Source organism: Marmota monax, unplaced genomic scaffold (assembly GCF_021218885.2).
Source record: "Marmota monax isolate L192 unplaced genomic scaffold, Marmota_monax_Labrador192_F-V1.1 WCK01_AAM20220418_F8-fsc00196, whole genome shotgun sequence".
NCBI classification, from domain to species: Eukaryota; Metazoa; Chordata; class Mammalia; order Rodentia; family Sciuridae; genus Marmota; species Marmota monax.
The window spans coordinates 1,211,379-1,231,000 of record NW_026694390.1 but is presented as its reverse complement, the minus strand read 5'-3'; the positions used below and the strand labels follow the sequence as shown (position 1 = coordinate 1,231,000).

The 19,622-nt window shown below is 51.0% G+C and overlaps 2 protein-coding genes across 4 annotated transcripts in view; one reads left to right on the top strand and one right to left on the bottom strand.

Annotated features, from left to right (window-relative positions):
- Positions 1-1,274: 1,274 nt before the first annotated feature.
- Positions 1,275-18,411, top strand: Hk3 (hexokinase 3). Of its 2 annotated transcripts, none has more exons than XM_058586616.1 (19): positions 1,275-2,723; positions 5,490-5,611; positions 8,919-9,081; positions 9,336-9,415; positions 9,510-9,629; positions 9,723-9,818; positions 10,541-10,640; positions 10,722-10,905; positions 11,398-11,553; positions 11,691-11,924; positions 12,259-12,554; positions 12,652-12,791; positions 12,872-12,991; positions 15,151-15,246; positions 15,415-15,514; positions 17,119-17,302; positions 17,404-17,559; positions 17,739-17,972; positions 18,060-18,411. In XM_058586616.1, exons 2-19 carry the CDS (start codon positions 5,516-5,518, stop codon positions 18,202-18,204), a joined length of 2,700 nt encoding a protein of 899 aa, XP_058442599.1. In that variant the 5' UTR covers positions 1,275-2,723; positions 5,490-5,515; the 3' UTR covers positions 18,205-18,411. The 2 variants fall into 2 exon arrangements, with proteins under 2 accessions (XP_058442599.1, XP_046324016.1); XM_046468060.2 differs by having other exon boundaries at positions 1,584-2,723; positions 9,261-9,415.
- The window catches only part of Unc5a (unc-5 netrin receptor A), a 61,902-nt gene continuing 60,657 nt past the window's right edge, over positions 18,378-19,622 (bottom strand). For both annotated transcript variants that reach the window (XM_046468061.2, XM_046468062.2), the window contains one exon: positions 18,378-19,556. In XM_046468061.2, coding sequence (XP_046324017.1) covers positions 19,391-19,556 — 166 coding nt within the window. In that variant the 3' untranslated portion in view covers positions 18,378-19,390. The remainder of the gene's footprint in view (positions 19,557-19,622) is intronic.

Genomic DNA, 19,622 nt, shown 5'->3' with positions numbered 1-19,622 from the left:
CCCTTCTCTGTTGGCATCTTTCCCTTGCTACCTTGCTTCCAACTCTCCTGTCAGGACCAGGACTAGGTAACAGTTTCATGTAAATGCAGGGTTAGAACTTGAGAGGATCTTGTTACATTTCTGCATCCTAGGCATTTCACTTGCATCACCCTAGTCCTGGCCCTGCTCTGGATCGTCCCAAATAAAGTATTTGCCCTCAAGTTACATCCACTTCTCGGGGGGGGGGGGGGGGACACTCAACCTAAAGCAAATCCTATGGAGAAATTAGTCTCCCGTTTTATACATGGAAAACAAATTCAGAAAAGTAAAGAGTTTTTATCACACAGCTGGTAAATGGGATGGGATTTGAACACAGGTCTGTTTTGACACCAGAACTTACACTGCCTGTACTGTACTATGTCTGACCTCCCACTTGACTCACACAGCCGATGACTCCATGGAAATTTCAGGCTTGGTGGGCTCATTCTCACCTGTGGGGCAGGGCAGCTTTGGTGGAGAAGGGAGGTAGAAAACAGACGGGAGGGTTGGTAGATGGGAAAATGTGGACACCCAAGTGGAAAGTGCCATATGCACCAGCAAGGCAGGAAGTGGCTGTTTATTTCCTTTCAATTTTAAAAGCCCTGGACTGTTGAGGTTATGGGAGGGCCCTCCTGTTTAATAAAAATTAGCTGATAGCTATTCTGTATCAGGTCTAGAACCAGAACTTGAGGCTCCAAAGGTAAATAAGGAAAATTACCTGGGAGCCCATAGTGCAGTGGGTAAAATGAACACATATATAGATGATTTTAATAAACTTGTAAATGCAATGAAATTAGCAAAATCTAGATGATAGGGAATGGGTGGGCAGGCTCCCAGCTGGGGTTAGGACCAAGAGGAGCCTGTCAAGGAAGAACTTCCCACCATTGCTGACTGAACTATAGTTTAACAGATGAGGGGAAATTAGGTGAAAAGGTGGGAGAGTCCAAAGGGGGTGTCATTCTGGACAAATCGGCATGAACAAAGGCACAAAAGAAGTAGCTTGATGCCTGTGGGAGAGTTGCAAGGTACATTCAGAGTATAAAGGGCATCCATGCTGGGGAGCCTATGAGGGCCTGTGTCCCTGGCTGCAGGCACTGAGGGAGTAAGCTCAGAATAGGGAGGGCCTAGCCTCTCAGCCCAGCAGCTGTACTCTATCCCTGTTCCGCAGTTCCTTCTTGGTGGTTAAGATTACACTAAGGGACTATGAGGGCAGCTTGTCTGGATTTGTCCTTCTCCTTGCTGGTCAGTGACCATCTGGTATCTGCCCGAGTATGGCATCTGCCTTGCCTCTGCTACTGCCAGGGCTGTCCCAGCTGCTCACAGCATCCCTCTACTGACTGACCCTGGCACTACAACTAGAGATCAGGACACCCACTGCCTGGCGAAATGGGCACGGCACTTTAAGAAACACTGGCAGGAGTTTTGGTAATGCTTGTCATGTGTGTCCTCACCCTGGCTCAAGAGTGCAAATGTTAGGCCCTGGGTTTAATCTCCCAATACAGCAGGGGGAAAAGGTACAAATGCTGTTGTCAGCATAAATCATAGCTAGAGCTTTTTGCATTCAACTAAACTAAGTTGAGAAATGGGAAACTCAGGCTAGGGAGAATGCTGTGTTGTGGGTGACAGCCACTCTGCCTTCCCCAGTGCATCCTCCACTTCCATTGCCTTTCAGAGCCTGGTTGGTACCCAGTGTACTACAGCAGGGCTGATGTCTGCCATGCTTCCAGACCTAATTGTGTAAAAGCTGATAGAAAAGTCACTGTCCCTGGTGTTCATCTAGTGTCATGTGGAAGCCTTGTCCTATACGGTAGAGAACTGCTGATGAGGTAGTGGTAAAATGTCCACCAATTTTCCTGAAACACAGATTGTTGCAGTGTGCTTAGTCTCCTAAGTGGTGCCCCAGGGTTCTGTGCATTCAGGACTAGTTCAACGGAAAAACAGCTTGGTGGCCAGCAGCCTTAGACTTTGCTTCTCCTTCCAGTAAAAAGACGCATGGTGTGAGCCTACTCTCCCCATTTAAGACAAAGGCTAGATTCCTCAGGCTGGCTGTCACCTCTTCTCCCACCATATGTCCCCTGGAGGCCCTGGGAGCTGCACACAGTTCCATGAAGGCACCTGTGTGTATGTGTGTGTGATTGCAGGTATGCGCTCCTCTTTGTGAAAGGACCCCCTCTGCCAGCACACTGTTCTTTCTTCAAGACTTGGCTTCCACAGCCTGCCCAGCACTCATTCACTGTCAGTCCCTTCCTCTTGTGTTTCTACATTGCCTCTTACCACATTTTTTAAAGCTGTTTATTACACTGCATATTTCCCAGGCTAAGCTCCCACTCCTTTCCAGGGATGAGCTACCACCTCAAAACTCCAAAGTGTTTATAAAATGAGCAGAATTCCTAGCATTGCAGTAGGGATGTCACAGAATCCTTGAGTCCATTCACAGTTCCAGCATCCTGTGGTCATTTTACTTTACTTTGCACCATAGCCCTGGCTACCCTGGGTTCCTTTTAGAGCAAACTGGGAAGGAAGTTGACCTTCCTGAATTAGTGGATGTCTGGTAAGCAGTAGCTGAGGGAAAGGGCGGGGCTTGGAGACAATATAACTTGGGTCACCCTGAGTTTCACTTTTGAACACAGACCAGGTCACTGTGTGCCTCACATTGAGAAAAGAGCTTAGCCCTGAGGAGGATAATCAACTGCTGTATCTCCCAGGTGAGTGCTTCCTGTGATTCTGGCTTGCTGCTCCCCAGCCCTATTATCCTCATCCCTTCTGCTTGGCCCACACCAAGAGGTAAGTAGAAGCTCAAAAGGCTAAGCCACTGGTCTCAATGGTGAGGGCCACTCCCACCCTCAGTTGAGTTACCTTTTAGAAGGAATGGTCTCTCAATGTAGCTGATTCACTTAAGGGAAGCCAAGAAGCCCTTGGTTCAAATTTGCAGACCCTGGGCTGGGTTCTGGGGTACAGTATTGAAGGAGACTTGTCCTTCCCCACAGGAGATAGAGTTTGATACTAGAGTTTTGGGGGGAAATTTCATAGTTTGGCATATGATGAATAAATGTTGAATGAGTGAGTGAATGATTGAGCTAGATGGGCCTTTAATGGAGAATGTCGTGTAGCCTTCAACCCTTTCCAAAGGTAATTGCCACAGTTACCTCATTTTATTGTTAAAACACATTATAACATTTATAGAATGAACATGCTATAATCCCATTTGAGAGATTTGGAAACTGAATGTAGGTATATGTGATTTGGGGGAGATTTGTCAGAAACTGACTTCACCAAATAAAAACCTCTTCCTCTGCTTCCAATTTTATAAAGTTGTGTTAGCACATCCTATGCCCAAACATGTGCTAGCATTGAAGATGCAGACTCAGATATTGCAGGGTTTAACTCTCCAAACTTGGGAAACAATTTGAACAAAGCCTGTCAAGCAAGAGTTAGGGAGCTTGTAGTCCATGTGGCTGGTTTTTGGAGCAGAATAGCAAGAGGAAATTTAGGTTGAGGGTTTGTGAAAGGCTCGCAATGCCACTATAAAGAATTCTGGACTTTCCCTACTGCAGTGGAAGCCATCATAGTGTGAATATTTGCTTTCTTTTCTAAGGGAGATAGAACTTCCCTTAAATGACAAGATAAAATCTATTTTAGCACAGTTGCTGGTGATGTGCTGCAAGTTGGGCAAGAAGATGAGTAGACTAGAAGCAGAAGTATTACTTAAGAGGCTGTTAGAACAATCAGACAGTGGTTGTGGGGGTAGGGAGGAGAGGACACTGGAAGAGCTCTTTTCCCAGAGCCCAAGATCAAGCACACACAGGTGGCAAGGCACGTATACCAGCAACCCAAATGGTTTGTGTAGATGAGCAAACCTCTTGATGCTTCCAGCCAAGGTGGAGGATAGGAGTTCAGTGGTGAAAAGTAGGAAAACAAATTAGTTTTGGTTTTTGAGCTTAAGAAGTCTCTCCAGCACCCAGGAAGTAGGATCTAACAGACCACTGGCATATAGGATTGGGCTCAGGTCAGGGATTTTGGGATCCCTGCACAGGTTTTACTCAACTTTGGGGATGACTGAGATAAAGAGGGATTGTGAAGAAAGGCATGCATGATCAGAGGCTTGGGAACCCCACTGTTTAAATGCAGACCCAGGAGAGACTGGCTGCTGGAGCCAAAGAAGGGGAGAACACAGCAGCAAATGCACTGAGGGAAGGGGTTTGGGTTTGTCAAATTAGGTTTTAGTTAACCACATAGAGGGCAAATTCATAGGAGTATGGGGCTTGAAGGTAAGAAGGAGTTGCAGTAGTGGGAAGGTACTATGTTTCCAGAAGTTTTGCTGTTGCGAGGTAGAGTGCTCAGTGGACAGAATCCTTGTGGCCCTCTTGGATCCTCCACTGCTTCTCCTCTCCTCCACCCTGAAGGGTACCTGAATCACTGGTACATGAACTCCTTTAATCCTCAGAAGAACATAGTTTTTTTCCCATGGTATCAAAGAGGAAATTGAGGCTCATAGGGTTTCAGATTTGGTTAAATAAATCTGGATGTGCATTCCAAGCAAGGATCTTCTGCTCTCATTGTCTCATTTTCCCTACATAGCATTTTGACATTTTGGTTCCATGTTAGTCCCCATTTCACAGAAAAAGAAAATGTGGCCTTGATGTTGGGAGACCTGGTGCCATGTCCTGGTGGAGAGTTAGGTCCTAGGCTCTCAGTCCAGGGTTTTCTCAGTTCTGTAACCCTGCATTTCACAAAGCATTTCCCCAGGTTTTATTCCATTTTGTGTTGATAACAGCCTTGCAAGCGTAAATATTATTGCTTTACAGATGATGCAGCCAAAATTCTAAGTCATAAATGACTTTGTCCAAAGTCATACCATCAGGGGAGCTGCTTTCTAAAGCACAGATTCAGTTTCCGAAGTACAGACCCTTTTCTGTGTCTCCTTGTCACCTTCAAGATGAAATTCACACGTCCTAGACTGGCTTGAAGGCTATCCACAGTCCAGCCTGGCTGCTTCTTTGGCAGATCTTTGGTCTCTCACACCATTTGACCTCTAGCACATCCCTGACCTTCCAATCATAGCAGTATATTCAACCATTAAGTACATATGTCCATCTATACCACAGTCTGTGCCAGCCCTGCTGTGATTGTTGGTAAGGCCGTGAGTTCTCTGAGGATAGGGCCTGCATCTACTTCATCTACACCCCAGCATCCTGCACAGAAGGCCTCCGGATATAAATGAATGACAGAATAAACAAATGACAATTGAACATGAAATCAGCCTCCCAATCTCTCTTGTTAACACATGCTTCTGGAAAATAACTGCCTTCTGGTTAATTGCTAAAGGATCTTTGATAATTAGAGTTTCTGAATTCTGCCCACAATCTCCTCCTTGGTCCCTTTCAGAAGGAAGGGAGTTGAAGGTCTGAGTTACAGCCTCCTAGGGCCTAAAGATTATGTGGTTGACCCTGGCTGTCCCTTTTCTCCTGTAGGTGACCCACTCCCATTGTGGAATCACATGGACTCCATTGGGCCTGCTGGGTTGCAGCCTGGGGAAAGAGCCCTGGGCTGTCCCCAGGAGGGGTTACCCCTGCCCTCAGACAGCTCAGAGCTGGTAAGTTCAGTGCTGGGGGCCTGTTTCATGCTTATTCCAAGGATGTGAAGAGCAGGAAGACTGGAGATCTAAGGGTCCCTGTGCACACACCTGTGTGACCTCTTTCCAGTTTACCAAGCTATTTTCTCCAACCCAGTACCTCTTTCTTTTGAGGCTCCAAATAACTGCAAGATTAGCTCACAGGCTTAGAGAGCTGAAATGACTCAAGTTTAAGGCCTGACAGGAGCTTGAGCTGAGGTGTGTCAGCTCCAGAAGTATTGCTTTTGCCACCTTTCCACATGGGTACCGTCCCTACCCCAAGTGAGTCCATACATCCAAAATGGGCCCTCCCAGGAGTTTCTTGTAAATTGCTGTATTCTTGAGCCCTTTCCACTCCTCCAGTCACACCTGCATCTCTCTCTCTCCTCGCACCCAGGGTTGATTGTAGTGCTGAACTGAACGTGGAAGTTATTATGTGGCATAGTCCGTATGGCCAAGGTTTGTTCAGAAGTGAATTTCTCTTTTTTTTCCCCCACCATCTGACCAAGACTCATAAGCTCTTGCCTACCACACCCTTGAGCCGGAAACACTTATGTAAATCGTTTCATATATCTTGGTTTGTTTCTTCATCAGTAAAATGAAGGAGAATAAAGCTAAATGTTCTCCACTTCCTGAATGGTTAAATGAGCTCATGGAGATAAAGGACCTGCGCAGTGGAGGCACCCATGTTTCTGAAGTTTTCTGACTCCTTCTAAGATCTATTCACTAGGCTTCTTGTCCAACTGTGAAGACATCACCCCTCACTGCATTTCATGTTCCCCCTCCTCTCTTGTCCAACTTTTACCCTAGACTCTGCTGTAAACATTTCCTCTGCGTCCAACCCATAGCTGGGTCCCAGGAATGAGCAATGACTGCTCTCTAGGGCTTGTTTTAGGGCCTGCCATCGGACTCCCTTTTCACCCCTCCCTCCTATGCATATCCCACATCTGCCCTCTGCCTCTGCACCTGTAATTCCCTTTGGCTTTGGGGAACTTCACAGGGACACCCAGTGTCCTGTGGCCTTGGACTCCTACTCAGCACCCAGGTCTCACCCTGGACTCCCTGCCCACAGCCTTGGGTTGAGAAAAAGTTAATTACTTGTCTCATAGACCCTTCCCAGACCCTTCCCCAAAGTCTTTTTTTTTTTTTTTTTTTGTAACTAGAGAAGATCTAGATATAAGACCCTCTAGGCTAGCTGTATCTCATGCTCTGAAGAAAGGGAACCCACATTCCCCAGGCATTTCTTTTGTGTCGGACACTGCTCCATTGCTGCCCGTCTGTAATCTCGTCCTCACAGCATTCTTTGAGAAGCAGGCACTATTCTTGTTCTTGCCTGATAGAGGAGATAACTTGCTCAGAGAAGTGAGGTGATGGCTCCACACTAACACGCGAGTTAATTAAAGGAGCCAGCATGGAAGCCATACGGACTTTGCAGGCTATCTAATGCTTTGCTCCTTGCTTCCTAACCAAGGATAGGATAGGAGGGGAGGCTCCAGAAGTTTCTCTAGGCTGGTGTGCACCCCACCAGAGTGCCAGAGAAGTTCTTTCTTGTGGCTTTGGTCATTTCCTAGTCTCTCCACTTGAACCTTATTGTACCCAGGAGGAAAAGGCAGAAAAATAAATCTGCCCAAGCCATTGACTTCTCCATAACTCCACAGTTGTCTCCTCTCCCATTTGAATGGCACTTTACACTTTCACAAACATTGTTCCCATTTATCTCATGTCACAACCATTCAATCAACAAATCCCAAGAGCCTTTTTGGCATGGCCCTGAGAGCCATGAACAGACATAGTCCTCCACACCAGGGGACTTAGTAATATTGTATTTTCTGTTTCTCCTAAGAGTTGACTTACGCTCACAAAGAGTGTGCCTTTCCCAGGATTACATGGCTGAAAAGGGGCAGGGCAAGGACTCTGATTAAGTTTTCTTTTGTTTGGGTTTTCTTCCTGCCTTAAATTCTTTTCAGGGGTGGTTGCTAGTCTTTACAAGTCTTCACATTGATATAGAAACATCTCTATAGTCCATGTGACCTGGGTTCACAATCCACCCTGCTCCTTCATATCCTTCTCTGACTAGGCAGATGACTTGCCCTCTCTGAGCCTCAGTTTCCTCATTTGTAACATAGGAGTAAACTTTCCAAGCATGTGTGGTTGCTGGCAGCTGCCACATACCAATGTCATGGAGCCCTCCAGTTAGTATATTTTCTTCCTCATGAACTCTGTTTCCCAGTCTCAAGAAATTAATCCAGAGAGGTTTTTGCACACAGAGCTGGGGCTCCTGGGGCTCTTCTTTTTGGAGGAGTGGGAACCTGGGGTGTCACATCCTCTGCCTTCCCCTGCCTGCTCAGCCCTCCTTTCAGGCTCCAGTCCACTCCTGGTCTTCCCCCAAATCCATCACATACTCTAGAGAAAGCCCATTTGTGCTCATCCTTCAGATCTTCATATGGCTTGTTCTAACCTTCATTTAGGTTTCCTCCTCAAGGAGGCCTTCCTGGATTCCTATCTAAAGAGATCTTTTCCTCCCCAGTCATTCTCGATCTTCCAATCCTGCTCCCCTCCCCCTTAATAGACACTAAACTATTAAACTACCACAATCATATTATTATTTACTTATTTTCTGTCTCTCACTCTGGAATCAGAGCTCTACAAGAGCAGGACTTGGTTAGTTATGTGGTGTATGGTGCTTACAGTAGTGCTGGCCTTGGTTGATATGTTAGGAAGGATGAAGGGAAGACCATCTCCCGTGGTCTCCAAACTCTCCTGTGCTGAGCTTGTTCTGGTTCTAGAGTATGAGAATGGGTTAGGAAAGGCAAACACTTGACATTTGTTCACACGTTTGTTCATCTCAACAACTCACTGAGAGGCTTTTGCTCTGGATACTGGGGGGCCAGAGGGCAATCAGTCATAGTGACAAGAGGGAGGTCTTTCCAAACCCTGCATCCAAATGAGTAGACGGGCAGGGAAGAGGATGTTGGAGCTGAGAGGAAACCACCAGGACATGGATCAGGAGGAGGTGGGTGGTTTCTCTCTCCTAAGCAGAATTTTCTGAGGACACAGGACCTGGGTGTAGACCATAAGAGTCAGTGTATGTAGAGGCAAGGAGTAGGATGGGCAGGTGCTAGACTAGCAATGTTCAGAGGGGTTTGGGGACTGGGTCCAAGCCAGCCCCTTGGAAAGCTGAAGGACTGAAAGACAGGTGCGAGATGAGCAGGGCAGGCCTCTGCTCCTGTTGGAGAATCTGGCTAGTGCAACAGGGTTTCTTTCCAGATGTTGGCTTGTTTCTTCCCAGGTACAGGAATGTCTACAGCAATTCAAGGTGACAAGGACACAGCTGCAGCAGATCCAAGCCAGCCTCCTGGATTCCATGGAGCAGGCATTGAAGGGACAGGCCAGCCCTGCTCCTGCTGTCCGGATGCTGCCCACATATGTGGGGTCTACCCCACATGGCACTGGTGGGTGGCATTAGACTAACATGAGTGACCAGACTTGGAAGAGATTACTGATCTTATCCCTGTGTTCCATCTCTAAGGTCCCTTTATCCAGATTTTGCAGGACTTGGGAATTTTTCTGGGAGGCAGAGGGCACCGATCTTGCTGGCTACATGGCTTTCTATGACCTGCTTGCCCCCTAGAACAAGGAGACTTTCTGGTGCTGGAGCTAGGGGCCACAGGGGCCTCACTGCGAGTCTTATGGGTGACTCTGACAGGCATCGAGGGGCATAGGGTGGAGCCCAGGAGCCAGGAGTTCATGATTCCTGAAGAGGTGGTACTGGGCACTGGCCAGCAAGTGAGTATCAATGCCAGCCTTTAGGACCTGGGCCCGGTTGGGGGGCTGGGGCTCAGGTGGGCAGAGCTAAGTGCCCTGACTCCTTGTCTCACAGCTCTTTGACTTTGCCGCCTGCTGCTTGTCTGAGTTCCTGGATGCATACCCTGTAGGAAATCAGGGCCTGCAGCTTGGGTTCAGCTTCTCCTTCCCTTGCCACCAAACAGGCCTGGACAAGGTGAGGTGGAGCAGGCCTGGGAACAGTGTGTGGAGAGGGGCTGCAGCACCATGAAAGCCACTAGAGGATTGACTCCACTTCTCTGCCCCCCAGAGCACCCTCATTTCCTGGACCAAAGGTTTTAGGTGCAGTGGTGTGGAAGGCCAGGATGTGGTCCAGTTGCTGAGAGATGCCATTCAGAGGCAGGGGGTGAGTGGAAGTAGAGGTGATGGAATGGCGGCCCTGGCTGGCCTGGGCTTGCATCTGTGGGCTGTGCCTGTGCTTCAGAAAGGTCCTGCCTTTCTTTCCTGCTCACTGCTTTTATCCGGTTTAACCCTGGTTGCCACCATTCCCATTGTATAGGCAAGGTAACTTGGGCTAAAGAAATGTTCAGGGCCCTGGTGGTGGTATTGGACAAAAAATGAAAACTGTGATTATGTCCTCAAGGTTCTTACAGTCTACCTGTGTCACATTCTAATAAAAGATTGTCTCTGTGTTCTGACTGTGGAGGGAGCAGGCACTTGAAGGAAAAATTTGCCTGGTGTTTATGGTGAGGCTGGGGAGGAGGATCTAGTTCAGAGGTGGGCACAGGCCAAAGTGTTAGAGCAAGCAGTAACTAGGGCCTGGGGAGCCAGGCCAGGATGCAGGTGAGGAGAGCAACCCAAGAAGGGCTCAGTCTTGAGACCGTCATCTTGAGGAGCTCTGGATGTGATGACTGAAGGTGGGAACCCATGACCTTGAGGCCTGATTTGGGGAAGGGAGGAGCTGAAGATGGGATGGGAGGAAAACCTTTTATAGGGGCCCTGGGTGTTGTGTTTGGGAATGCAAACACTTGCGTTTCGTGGACTTTGGATGTCTCCATCAAAGCCCTGCCCCTGGGATCCCACTCTGGCTATCAGGCCAGTCCCAACTCTGCCCTGTCCACTGCCCAGGCCTACAGCATTGATGTGGTTGCTGTGGTGAACGACACAGTGGGCACCATGATGGGCTGTGAGCCAGGCACCCGGCCATGTGAGATTGGGCTCATCGTAGGTGAGCCGCAGACCTTTTTAGATGAGGGGTGGTGGGTGTGGCTGCCTGGCGGGCAGGACCTGATGGTGCTATCCCTGCCAGACACTGGCACCAATGCATGTTACATGGAGGAGGCGAGGCACGTGGCCGTATTGGATGAGGACCGGGGCCGCACCTGCGTCAGCATTGAATGGGGATCCTTCAATGATCATGGGGCCCTGGGGCCAGTGATGACCACCTTCGACCATGCCTTGGATCAGGAGTCCCTGAATCCTGGTGCCCAGAGGTGACCTAGCAGGGGGTCCTGACCCTGGTCTAGGCCTTATTGCTGCTCTGACCCACCTCTTCTGCTATCCCTGCACTCAGGCCCTTACCACTCCTCCCTCTTACTCTGAAGGTTCCCAGTTGCACCCTGGGGGATCCTGGCAAGGTTCAAAGAAGAAAGGTCTCAAGGTTCTAGAACCCAGAGTTTTCAACCCTGGACACTCCTTTATTCCTGACTCTCATCAGCCCTGATAGATGGCTGATGTTGGGGGTTCAGAATAGCTGAGTCAGGTGTGCCTTGCCTTCTTTAGATCCTGCTGTGCCTCCAGGAGGCCCGTGAACTTACCCTAAGTCAGAGGGGGCAACATGCTCTGTCCTCTGGGAGGCTCCAGTTGGGAGCCTCCAGTTGGGGGTTTTGGTATAGAAAGTGACTCCTCTTTGGGGGCTTTTGGAGGTGGAGCCAGGTAGGCTGAGGGCTTCAGCAGGGCTGTCCAGCTACCTTTTCCACTTGCAGGTTTGAAAAGATGATTGGGGGCTTATACCTGGGTGAGCTGGTGCGACTGGTGCTGGCCCACTTGGCCCGTCGTGGCGTCCTCTTTGGTGGCTGTACCTCTCCTGCTTTGCTGAGCCAAGGCAGCATCCGTCTGAAGCATGTGGCTGAGATGGAGGAGTAAGTGGGGGAGGCTGGCAGCTCAGGCAAGGGGATTCTCAGGTTGGGAAACAGGAGGTGGCCATGGGGATTTTGTGGGATGGGGAGCTACTGGGCTGTCTGAGCCCCAAACAATTATCCTGTCTACCTGCCCCCAGCCCCTCCACTGGGGCAGCCCGTGTCCACACAATCCTGCAGGACCTGGGCCTGAGCCTGGAGGCTTCAGATGCTGAGCTTGTGCAGCGCGTGTGCGCGGCTGTGTGCACGAGGGCTGCCCAGCTTTGTGCGGCGGCCCTGGCTGCAGTCCTGTCCCGCCTGCAGCACAGCCGGGAGCAGCAGACCCTCCAGGTTGCTGTGGCCACAGGAGGTCAAGTGTTTGAGCAGCACCTCAGGTACTGTGAGAATATGGACACATAGCCTGAACATGTGTGTGTTTATGATAGACACCCAGAGGGCACCTGGGATCACATGTGTAAGCCAGTGGATATGAATGGCACCTAAGCAGATTGAAGGCCAGACTGGGCTGTGGGAGGCCAGGAGACAGCCAACAAGAGAAGAAATGTTTCTTTTTGCTTGTGCCATGGAGGGGGGTCACTGGGGACACTTAGATGTATTGTTGGTGCACAGAACTGATTTAGGATTGAGTTGATTTAAAATTATAGGACCCAGGGCTTCAGCAAAGGGCTCAGATATCAAGCTGGGTGCACCTGGTGTATGTCTGTGTAGGTTCCACAGCATTTTGCAGGAGACAGTGATGCTCTTGGTCCCGGAATGTGATGTCTCCTTTATCCCCTCTGTGGATGGAGGTGGCCGGGGCGTGGCAATGGTGACAGCTGTGGCTGCCCGCTTGGCCGCCCACCGGCGCCTTCTGGAGGAGACCCTGGCACCTTTCCGGTTGAACCTGGAGCAGCTGAAAGCCGTGCAAGCACAGATGCGGGAGGCCATGGCCAAGGGGCTCCGAGGGGAGGCTTCCTCTCTCCGTATGCTACCCACTTACGTGCGAGCCACACCCGATGGCAGTGGTGAGGACCTGGCCTGAGTGTGGGTCTGGGAGTCACAGAGTCTGCTGGGGCTGGAGCCGCCAGCACTGTGTTGGTACTGAGTGTCTCTGTCCCACAGAGCGAGGAGACTTTCTGGCTTTGGACCTGGGGGGCACCAACTTCCGGGTCCTCCTGGTGCGTTTGACAGAGGGAGGTGTGCAGATCATCAACCAGGTTTACTCCATCCCTGAGTGTGTGGCCCAGGGCTCTGGGCAGCAGGTACTCACAGAAGGCCCCGTCAGAGGGTTGGGGGGGGGGGCACGGGTGGAGCCCACGTCTTGACCTGCCACACCCTGCAGCTCTTTGACCACATCGTGGACTGCATCGTGGACTTCCAGCAGAGGCAGGGCATGAGTGGACAGAGCCTCCCCCTGGGTTTCACTTTCTCCTTCCCATGCAAGCAGGTTGGCCTGGACCAGGTAAGGGAGTAAGGGCCAGGAAAAGTGATCCCCAAGGGGTTCCTACCCGTACATCCATCACAGAGTGTACATGAGCCAGGGAAAGGGCCGTGTGTAGGGTGGGGGTTGGTGCTGGAGGGGGGTGGCAGAGTAACAGGCACAAGTCTAGACCCAGCATCCCCACTCAGTGCTGGCAGCTGGAAGTTTGCTGGGGCCCCTTTGGCTGTGGCTCTCAACATCTCCCCCTCTCTGTTTAAACAACAAGCATGTGGCTTAGGGACCGTGCACCAGTCGCACCAGCTCACCCCCCCACTGAGCCACATCCCCAGCCCTATTTTGTATTTTATTTAGAGACAAGGTCTCACTGAGTTGCTTAGCATCTCGCTTTTGCTGAGGCTGGCTTTGAATTCGCGACCCTCTTGCCTCAGCCTCCCAAGCCACTGGGATTATAGGCATGTGTCACCATGCCCAGTACAGTTTGATTAATTTCTATAACTGAACTTTACTTTGTGTGGAGCCCACATTCTTTTGAGAGGTTAAAACTTAGTGTTAGTCAATGTGGGGATCCCCTTCCCAAGGTAGGGTCTTCTCTTAGCTCCATAGCAAACTTTGCTGTGCAAAATTTACAGACATGGGGAAACTCAGAGAAGCCCAGGTCCCAGCTCTCTGGGAATCTCCTTCTGCCAATTTCTGTCTTAAATCTTTTTTTTTTTTTTTTTTGTACCAGGTATTTGAATCCAAAGGCACTTAACCACTGAGTCACATCCCCAGCCCTTTTAATTTTTTATTTAGAGACAGGGTCTTGCCAAGTTGCTTAGAGCCTTACTAAGTTTGCTGCTAAGGCTAGCTTTGAACTCGCAGTCCTCCTGCCTCAGCCTCCCAAGCCACTGGGATTACAGGCCTGTGCCACCATGCCCAGACTTCTCTTGAATCTTAATACTTCCCTAGGATTTACTTGGGGAATGAAGATTGAAGCCTCTTCTGTTCTCAGGTCACTCAAATCCCTTCTGTCTCTCCCCCACCCCCTACCACACAAGTTTAGTTCAGGAAACCATTAAAAATCTGGGTCGGAGTTCCCCTCTGCCTCCACTTCCCCAGACAGGGGGTCCATCTTGTCTGGGGCAGGGAAACTATTATTTCCCATCATTTGATTTCTCTCAAACTACTTCTCCCTCTAGTCTCTCACATTCTCTGGTTTGTGTTTTTGAGACAATGAGCACACGGTGTCTCACTGCTGTACAGTGGGGAAAGGGACGTAAGGCAATATGACTGGGGGGAAATGTTGTTCACTATTTCTGAAATCCACTGCACTAGCAGGGAGTGGTGGCATGTGCCTGCAGATTCAGCTACTCCAGAGTCTGAGATGGGAGGCTCCCTTGAGTCAGGAGTTCCCGGCCAGCCTAGGGATCAACATAGTGAGACCCCATCTCATAAAAACAAAACAAAATAATAGAATCTGCTCCAAAAATTTCCAGCCCTGCCTCCTTCTTTGGGCAGAGTAGTCATTTTCCCCTGATGGCACTGGCCTTACTCACTCCTCCTGCCCCTCCCTCAGAGGGGGCTAACAAGAACAAACCTCTTCAGGTACAGTCAAGTTCCCTGTCACTAATCTAAGTCCAGTTCCTCACAATAAAAGTGTGTCTGTCTTGCCCCCTCTCATCCTGTCTGAGTGTCTCGCTTTTCCATTTGTCCTTTACCCATAACTGGGACAAACGAGTGAATCTGACATTGATACAGTTCCATCCCTAACTCTGAGTATTTCTTCCTCTCGAGTGACTTTTGATTTCTCTCAGAGAAGGTGGGATCTGCTGGCATTTGAGCTTCTGAGCTTTCTCTGTCCTCTTTCTCACCTACAGCACTCACTTTACCAGTTCTGTTTAGTCCTGACTCAATTACAAAGGGCCATTCCTTCTGGCAAATGTCTTAAAATGGCCAGACCCTTAGACTGTCTGTGTGTTCTAGAACTAATAATGGAAGATGTAGGTCAAATCACTATTAATAGGTTTCTTCACTCCTGGGAAGTTGGGAGGGAGCAGAAGTCAAGGCTTTTGACCATAGGGCAAAGTGGTCAAGGAAACTGTAGCAGAAATTGTAGCTTTTGTTGGGATGCTGGCTTTGGGGAGGCAGAGTGAGATTTGAAGGGACCTCCAGTTTCCCGTCTCCTCTTGGTCCCACCTCAGGGCATCCTTCTGAACTGGACTAAGGGTTTCAATGCATCAGACTGTGAGGGCCATGATGTTGTGCATCTGCTGCGGGAAGCCATCAAACGCAGACAGGTAAGAGCCTGCCCCGAGGGGTGCTTTGCGCTGCAGGAGGCCTTGAAGGGAGCAAGGGTCTCTTGCTTTCTGAGAGGGGGGTCCTCTGCAATAGAGACCTCTGGGTCCAGTGCTGGTTGCCGTGACGACCGCGTTGCCCAGCAACTAGCAGCATCCTTTTGTGTGCAGGCAGTGGAGCTGAATGTTGTTGCCATTGTCAATGACACGGTGGGGACCATGATGTCCTGTGGCTATGAGGATCCCCGTTGCGAGATAGGCCTCATTGTCGGTGAGGAGGGTCCTGCCCTTTTGTGCCCCTACTGCTTGATAATTTGCTGCCTCCTGTTGATTCCTTGGGTTGGATGTTCCCTTGGCCCTGGGGATGAAGAATTGTTCCTGTCTGACCCAGTAGGGTCCTGGGATACTGTATAGGGCTGGGAGTCTGGAGTTGGAGTATTTCACCCACCTCAGTTACTGACACAGTCATTAAATATTTCTAAGCCTCAGTTTGCCCATCTGATAAATGAATCTCTGCTTTGGAGTCACATAGATTTGGGTGAAAATACTAGCTTTGTCACTTCTACCTTATGACCTTGGGCAAGTCACTAGACCCTCAGTTTCCTTATTGTATAAAGCAGATAATAGTGCCTCTAATAATAGTGAAGATGAAATACGGGGTGAGGGGGAAGTGTGCCCAATGCCTGACTTGTACTGCATACTCAATTCTGGAACTAGCAAGGAGCATGGGGGAAGGACCCAGGAGCTATATGGGTCCTTCAGACTGTCTAAGATTCAATGTCTTTATTAAGCACCTACACTGAGGCCAGCTGGAATCGAAGCACATATAAACGAAGGAAATTCTGCGTTTTCAGAATTGACCAGCCTATGGGGTTGAGCATAGAACAGCCCATGGGTGAGAGAGAACTGATTCTAACTCTACACATGGGTGGGTACAAGGCCAAGATCAGAAAGAAGTGGGCCCTGAGACAGGTGGGACTTACAAGTCTTGAAGGAAAGGAGGGCTCCCCAAGCTCCTTAAGAGTCTCTTAGAGTGCAAGACACACAGCAGCTTCCCGTGGACTGGAGCTTCTTGAACACAGGGCCTGGCACCGGCAGGCGCTCAAGAGAGGTGTATCCATGTGGCTATGGGAATAATGTACTGAATAGAGGAATTCCAGGTGGCAAGAAGCCCATTTTCCCAGGGCTGAAATATGGAGGGAGAGAGGGGAAATGCCTTTGACCAGGCTGTGCCTCCTGCCTGGAATGCCTTTCCCTCTCCATGCCTCTTGGCTTCAAAGCCCAATTTAGACATCGATTTCTCTCTGTAGCTTTTCTTTACCTTGTAGGCAGCAAGACCTACCCTGAGTTCCAGGACTCCTATGATGCCGTCCTTTTGTACTTCTATTAGGGCCTGTATATGTCTATCAGAGATGGCCATTCATTATCCAACTTATGGCCAGATGGTGGGGTTCCTTGTGTTGGATTTCCCTGTATGTTCCTGGCCTGGCCCAGTACCAGTTAGTTGACTGAAGGTTTAGAAAGCCAAGACTAGGGAGCTCTCTAGCCTCTTACCAGCTGATGGCAGTGGGCCATCACATCTCCCAGGGGAATAATGTGACTGATGGACCTTGCAGGGGCCCTTTTGGGCAGCATGGCAGATGCCCTGATCATGGTACTGGTAGGGGAGGTAGTGGAGGCCCCAAGGGCTTGGTGCAGACAGGATCTGCACTGTGGATGTCAGGAAGGAAGGAAGAGGACTAGGACAGGTTTTAAATGTGGGAAGACGGAGAAGTAGGGAGGGAGCACGAATTTTGTCATTTTGGTGTGGGAAGGGCTCAGAGGGGTTTTGTCTGCATCAAAAAGTGTTTTCCACCCCATCTGGCTTCTCTGCAGGAACTGGAACCAATGCCTGCTACATGGAAGAGCTCCCGAATGTGGTGGACATGGCCGGCGAGTCAGGCCAAATGTGCATCAACATGGAGTGGGGAGCCTTTGGGGATGATGGCTCACTGGGCATGCTCAGCACCTGCTTTGATGAGAGTGTGGACCAGGCGTCCATCAATCCTGGCAAGCAGAGGTGCGGGCTGGGCTGGGCAGTGATGGCTGGCAGTGGCAGGCTCTGGGGATAGGAGCTGCCAGGCCCTCCTGCCCCAGGCAGACACACACATATTCATGCAGATTTGAGAAGATGATCAGTGGTATGTACCTGGGGGAGATTGTCCGCCACATCCTCTTGCATTTGACCAGCCTTGGAGTTCTCTTCCGAGGCCAGCAGACCCAGTGCCTTCAGACCAGGGACATCTTCAAGACCAAGTTTCTCTCTGAGATTGAAAGGTACCCAAGGCCAGCATTGGCTTCCTACTCCCCAAAGGAGTCTATCCGTCCACTGTGGGGGAATGCTGCCTGCTGGTGATGGTTGGGTCCTCTCTGGAGGATGAGGTGGGAAAAATCTTGAGAGAGGGGGAGCTAATGCAGGATCCCAACTCTGTGCTTTATTCCTTCCTGTCCCCCAGCGACAGCCTGGCTCTGCGACAGGTCCGAGCCATCCTGGAGGATCTGGGGCTGCCCCTGACCTCAGACGATGCCCTTATGGTCCTAGAGGTGTGCCAGGCTGTGTCCCAGAGAGCTGCTCAACTCTGTGGGGCAGGTGTAGCTGCCGTGGTGGAGAAGATCCGGGAGAACCGTGGCCTGGAGGAATTGACAATCTCCGTGGGGGTGGATGGGACCCTCTACAAGCTGCATCCCCAGTGAGTCTGGGTGCATGAGCCAGGCAGGGAGGCATGGCTGCGGGGCTTGGCTGTCCTCGGGCTCATCTCAGCTACTCCTCTTCACAGCTTCTCCAGCCTGGTGGCAGCCACAGTACGGGAACTGGCCCCTTGCTGTAAAGTCACCTTCCTGCAGTCAGAGGATGGATCTGGCAAAGGTGCAGCTTTGGTCACTGCTGTTGCCTGTCGCCTTGCTCAGAAGACCCGTGTCTGAAGAAATCCACAGGAACCTGGGATCTCAGCCCTAGTCTTGCCAGACCAGGGCCTGGGCCCAGCCCGTCTCCAAGCCAGACCAGCCACCAGGGACTCTCAGAATAGTCCATGTATGATACCTCTATGGCCATCTACCCTCCCCGATAGCTTTTCCCAAGAGAGGTAGCACATGGGTTAGCAATATATATATATAATTTATTTACATTCACGTCCGCTAAAATCCCTATGCGCCCCGGCGGCCGGGCAAGGCTGTGTACATAAGGCCAAGTATAAGTGCATGAATGCACTTAAGACAGAGTCAGGACACAAGCTTCACACGACAGGCCCCACATGGGGGCACTGGCCAGCCCTAGGAACGGGCACGCCACAGCACACACACTCGCCGTTGTACAGCCCGGGACTCCCATTGCATATTCACACGCCCCGCCGGGCAGGGCACCTCGAGGCTGGGATCAGGGGAAGGGTCGGGAAGGAGCCATCGGGTGTCCCTGGGTGGGTGGGAGAAGGGCAGCATGTGAGGCAGATGTGTACCGACACCAGGCGTGAGACGTGAGTGACCTCTGGGTGTACAGCATGAGATGCGTGTGGTGGTGGTGGGGGTCTGCGTGACCCGGGAAGGGGTGCATGTGAGATGGGCACACAAGGCATGCATGGGCACATGCCCGTGTGGTGGTTGTGTGCCTGAATCCAGGGGCCGGCCCGTCTGGCTGGGGTCCTCAGTCCGGCAGGCATGGAGCCAGGCCCCTCAGGCGTGCCCCTACCCAGCAGGCACAGAAATGTTTGCATAAGGCCCAGCTCAGGCAGGAGCCCCAGGGGCCTTATTCCGAGCCCAGCGTGTACACATGTGCCCGTGTGTATGCGGGCCCCTGGGAGGGGCAGGAGGAGAGGTAGCATCACACGCACACACACACATACACAGATGGGCTGGGCCCAACCTGGGCTCCAGGCACTGTCCACCCTGGGCCCGGGGGCCAGGCATAGTGTGAGCAGGTGGCTGGGCCAGGCTGGCCAGGGAGGGATGGGAGTTGGAGCAGGGTCTGAAGGGCCAGCATTAAGGGACAACTTCGGCCGGGAGGGGGCCTGTCCAAGCAGCTCTCCCTGGTGCGGGGGTAGGGCCCCTGTCCGGCTTCTGTCCCTGGCAGGTGCCAAAGCTGGTGAGAGTGTAGGCGTTATGGGCCTGGCTGGTCTCAGCACTCGGCCTCTGACACCGTGAAGAGGCCAGCGTCTGGCTGGCCCAGTCCGGCCACTGCCGCTGCCAGCTGGCTGAGGTTGCCGTTGGGGAAGTGCCGTGCCTCCCACAGGTTGAGGATCATGGCTGTGGGGCTGGGCTTGGAGGCAAAGAAGCTGAGATGGCTGCAAAGAGGAGGAGAGCCCATCAGTGGCCTGACCTCACCCCGGGCTGCCACCTCACACGGCAGC